The following is a 4,865-nucleotide window of genomic DNA, read 5'->3' as shown; positions in this document are numbered from 1 at the left end:
GTGTTATAGTCTGGCACATGAGGAATTGAAAAGTTGTATGGTTGAGAGGGATGAGGCAAAAGAGATAGCAAATAGGTCTGGCTGTAATACCGATTGGCAAACATACCATAAATAGAGAAATCATGTGACTAAACTGAATAGAAAGAAGAAGAAACTACACTATGAAACAAAGATAAATAGCTTAAAGAATTATAGTAAAATGTTTTGGAGTTCCTTCAATGAAAATTTGGGCAAAAAGGCAAACTCCTCTCCATCATTCATTGAATCAGATTGCTCATTCATCACAAAACCCACCTGTATTGCCAACTACTTTAATGAATTTTTCATTGGCAAGAATAGCAAACTTAGGCATGACATGCCAGAATTTTATTTTTTATTTTTTGTCTATCAACAATGACAAGTCACCGAGGTCTGACAACTTGGATGGAAAATTACTTAGGATAATAGCGGACGATATTGCCACTCCTATTTGCCGTATCTTCATTAGAAAGTGTGCGCCCTCAGGCTTGGAGGGAAGAAAAAGTTATTCCCCTAACTAAAAATAGTAAAGCCAACTAGCTAACGTTAGACATTTAGCCAGAATGTGTAACATATTGTACGCTTTGCACATTTTTAACATATACTACCAATTGTAATTCGTAACATATCATACTAAATGGTAATGGACATCCACAAATGAATACATCCCATACAAAATGTAACATATCATACTAAATTGAGTGGATCGGATTTACGTACAGAATAATACTAAATACTCTGAGACCAGGTTGCCAGGCTCCGCTGAGAGCTAGGTGTAGTGGTGGTAAGGATTCTCTCCATGGTGCTGAAAGGAAGCTCTGCTGTTGGGATAGCTTTATGTAGGGCCTAACAGTTTGTGGGCAGTTTGTGTTGTGCAGTGGCTTTGCTGGCATGTATCTAAAAAAAAATTGGTTGAGTTTGCCCCACCAAGATTTCGATGCTAAAATCACCACTGGCAGAGCAACCTAAAATCCCTCTGTTCAATATCATAAAAAAAAACAATAACACAGAAATTACAATAGTTTCAAAATGAATGCTTTATTTTTGCAGGAAATGATTATATAATGAGATAATAAACAATGACAAGGATTCCATCCAATCCTATTGATGACCTCTGAAGCACAGCAAAACCCATGTGGATTGTGAGCAACATGACCATGCCCTAGTTTACACTACACTTAAATAGCCTCCATGGCAAAGATCTATTGAAGTGTTAATCAAGGAGTGGTCAAGAAAATATAACATCTTCATTGATATTTTTTTAAATGGCAATAAGATAATTGAAGAACTGAAAATAATAGGTAGAGCAATAGGTTTTAAAATGAAGGATTTTTATGAACTAATGAACTAAAGGCTTTTCCAGAAAGAGAGATCAATGAGTTCGCAAGTGAACTTTAGACAGATCCCGAACGGCCTTCAGCTACAGAGAAGAGGCTAATGTGTGCACACCATGGTGCCGCCAGACTTGGAGACGACCCAAAGACGGCCCAGGTCGTAGGTCACGTGGCCCATGAGCATGCCCATTGGGATATTGCTCCATCCGGTGCCCTCTGGTTTACTGGCTGTGATGCCGTCTCTGTGTTGAAGAAAGGGTTGGGGTTCATGTTTTAAAGCTTATCCATTTTTTTTAAGTACATCCATTTTTGGACTTTAATAATTAAATATAGCCATAGATTTTTGAAGAATATAACTTCTGCATCTTGAGCTTTATTCAACCACATTAGAAGCCAAAATGTAAGCTTTTACTCAATTGTTTGTAAACAATGTTATTGTAAACAAACAATGTTTAGCTTTAAAAGAAAATATAAACATTTTTTTTTTTTAAATAAAAAAATTGTTGTGTCTTTGCATCCGTAGCTCCATGTATGAATGTGAGAGTGGTTACATTTCTCTAACTACATTCCTCAGCTGTTTACCAGAACAAGTGGTGGGGTGTCTGGGAAGTTGTTGTTTTTTATCCCAAACTGTAGCTTTACAGGACATCCAACTTTTACATATTTTATCATACACTGTCTACACATTTCTTAATAAGTCCTATAAGTTTAGATCTGATTATATTTAACTGATTTTATTTATGTACCTACAATATTTTAGTTTTTGTGTAAGGAGATTCACATAGCATGTACTGTAAGGATCAGAGTTATAATTAAAGGTATACCATTATTATTCTAAGTTATTATTACAAGTCATTTTCAAGTTAATACTGTTGGGGGGGGGGGGTGGTGGACCATACACATAGTTCAGTAGCAACCTTACCTGGTATAAACACTACCCGCAGAGTTGACCCCAAAGACACTACCATCAGTTGCCACCTCAATCATGGAAAGCTTGCCATCAATGTGACTCCACCCGTTGTTTTGGCAGTCTTGATTCAGCTGGAAACAAACAGATTCAATCAGGGTTTTAGGACAATTTCAACAGTTATAATATGAAACAGTTTTAAAATAACTGACACTCTCCATCCTCTACTACTCTACTCCAGCTCTCACACTCTTTCCCAGATCTTACACTCATTAAGAAAATATCATCATTCTTGTTGACTGCCCAGCACCCAAAGTGTCCGCAGCTGTAGTACTTCACAGCTCCTGGCAATCCTGTCCATGGAAGGGGTGAGCCTGGACCCTTGTAGCCAACTGTGGCACTACTTGTCAGACAAAATGGAGTATCGTCCATGTTAGCCCCCACAACAAACTGGTTACCTCCAGCATCCAACTGTTTCAGAAGGCCTGAAGACCACAAAGACAGACAGACGGACGGACAAGCAAACAAGGAGCACATATCTGTGAGTACTGCCAAATTACCTACAAGTTACAATTTAAAATATCAATCGTTTTTTCAACAGCCTGATGGTTTCAGGAAAGCTAATAAGCAGGTGTCCTCTGGATAAATATTGAGTAATGCTCTCCACTTACCTGCAGCTTGAACCCAGTTACCGGCCACATACTTGTAGATTGCATAGTCCTTGTTGACACCCCAGATCCCTGCTGGTCCTACAGTGATATGCTTCAGGGAACCAGGCAGACGGATCCATTTATCACCTACCAGGTAGTAGGGGATTTGACTTGTGTCCGTAGCAACCACTTGCCCCAGTCCTGCATCGATCTGCATCAGATTCTTGATGTTTACTACCTCCTGACAGTCCCATGCTATGGAGACAAAGACATATGAGTAGAGTATACCAAGAAAAACTTCAACTCCAAGTTGATCAAGCATGTTTCAGATGATGGTAACTTACCATGACTGATGGTCAGGAGACAGAGGACCAATAGGACGGCTGCAGTGGCTCTCATGATGTCTATGTAGATCTACAGTATACGTTTGGTTGTACACCAGACTTCAATTGTCCCATTGGAAGACTTTGCGCTTTTATAGCCCTGCACACAGCTGTCAGCAATGATGGCTTCCTGTTCCACCTGTTTACCGAAGACTTGATGGTGTCCGGTGTCTGGGAGAGGGGAGAGGAGAGTTCCTTTGTTCTTCTCACGTTTTCTCTGTTTACATTTTGAAATACAGTGCCTATAGAAAGTCCACACCCACCTTGGATTTCTTCAGATTGTATTCACAAAGTGGGATTAAAACGGATATAATAGCAATATAATGACAATTTTATCGTCAACAACCTACACAAAATACTCTGTAGTGTCAAAGTGAAAGAAATCTAATATACTTTGAAATGAATGCAAAATAAAACACAAATGTACCTCGATTATATAAGTTTTCACCCCCCTGAGAGGGAAGTGTTATTTTTACTGTACTTTTTGGTACCTTTTTGAATAATGTATTGTATGGTTGTATTTTACATGTCTGCTGGACTCGTAAGCTTTTCAAATAAACTTTTGTCCAGGTTCTAAACGTGTCCAGGTTCTAAAACACTGGACCAGTGGGTATCTGGATGTCGTGGCGGTCCACAGTGGTTCTTCCTGTTCACCTTACAGTGAAATGCTTAATTACAAGCCCTTAACCAACAAACTAGTTGAAATAAATAAGTATTAAGTAAAAAATGGATAAGTAAAAAATAAAAATAATAAATAATTAAAGAGCAGCAGTAAAATAACAGTAGTGAGGCTATATAGAGGGGGTACCGGTACATAGTCAATGTGTAGCACAGGTTAGTCGAGGTAATTGAGGTGGCAGTCTGAAGGATGAATCTGGGTTTGGCGGATGCCAGGAGAGAGTTACCTGCCCGAATGCATATTGCCAACTGTAAAGTTTGGTGGAGGAGAAATAATGGTCTGGGGGTGGTTTTCGTGGTTTGGGTTAGGCCCCACTATGTTATATAGTTTATGTAAAGGTGTTGTGGATCATGGCTAGACGGCAATTTGCAAGTGTTGCCACAGATTTCCAAGCAGACTTAACTCAAAACTGTAACTTGGCCACTCAGGAACATTCACTGTCTTCTTGGTAACCAACCAATGTAGATGTGTCTTAGTGTTGTCTTAGTGCCGCCCCCGGCAAGATGCCTCCCTGGGCGGCTGCCCATGTCGCCTATACCTAAATCCGCCACTGTATGTATGGGGGACAGAGGAAGGGTCAGCCCCCTATTATTTCACACAGAGTGAGTCCATATAACTTATGTGATTTGTTAAGCCACATTTTACTTTTGAACTACTTACGCAACAACTATATTTTAGTTCATTAATGGTTATTAATTTGTAAAACATTTCAGATTAGTTTTTTTTACTTTGACATTATGGAGTATTCATGGAGTATTTTGTGTAGATAAATGACAAAAACTATACAATTACATATTTTTCAATCCCACTTTGTAACACAACAAAATGGAGGTGTAGACTTTCTTTAGGCCTGTACGTTTGCTGTGTCAACCTACAGTAAATCACAAGCGCTGT

At 39.0% G+C, this 4,865-nt stretch overlaps 1 protein-coding gene across 1 annotated transcript; it reads right to left on the bottom strand.

Annotated features, from left to right (window-relative positions):
- Positions 1-1,031: 1,031 nt before the first annotated feature.
- On the bottom strand, positions 1,032-3,403 carry LOC145850471 (fish-egg lectin). The gene is made up of 5 exons (XM_082964073.1): positions 3,254-3,403; positions 2,931-3,164; positions 2,527-2,744; positions 2,275-2,393; positions 1,032-1,594 (listed from the first exon to the last, which is right to left on the bottom strand). The coding sequence occupies exons 1-5, from the start codon at positions 3,306-3,308 to the stop codon at positions 1,453-1,455; spliced, it is 768 nt and encodes a 255-aa protein (XP_082820199.1). The 5' UTR covers positions 3,309-3,403; the 3' UTR covers positions 1,032-1,452.
- Positions 3,404-4,865: the final 1,462 nt, after the last annotated feature.

The sequence above is a fragment of the Salmo salar genome, chromosome 17 (assembly GCF_965601325.2).
Source record: "Salmo salar chromosome 17, fSalSal1, whole genome shotgun sequence".
Classification (NCBI taxonomy): Eukaryota; Metazoa; Chordata; class Actinopteri; order Salmoniformes; family Salmonidae; genus Salmo; species Salmo salar.
Note: the sequence above shows the minus strand (reverse complement) of the source record. Positions and strands in the feature narration are given on the sequence as shown.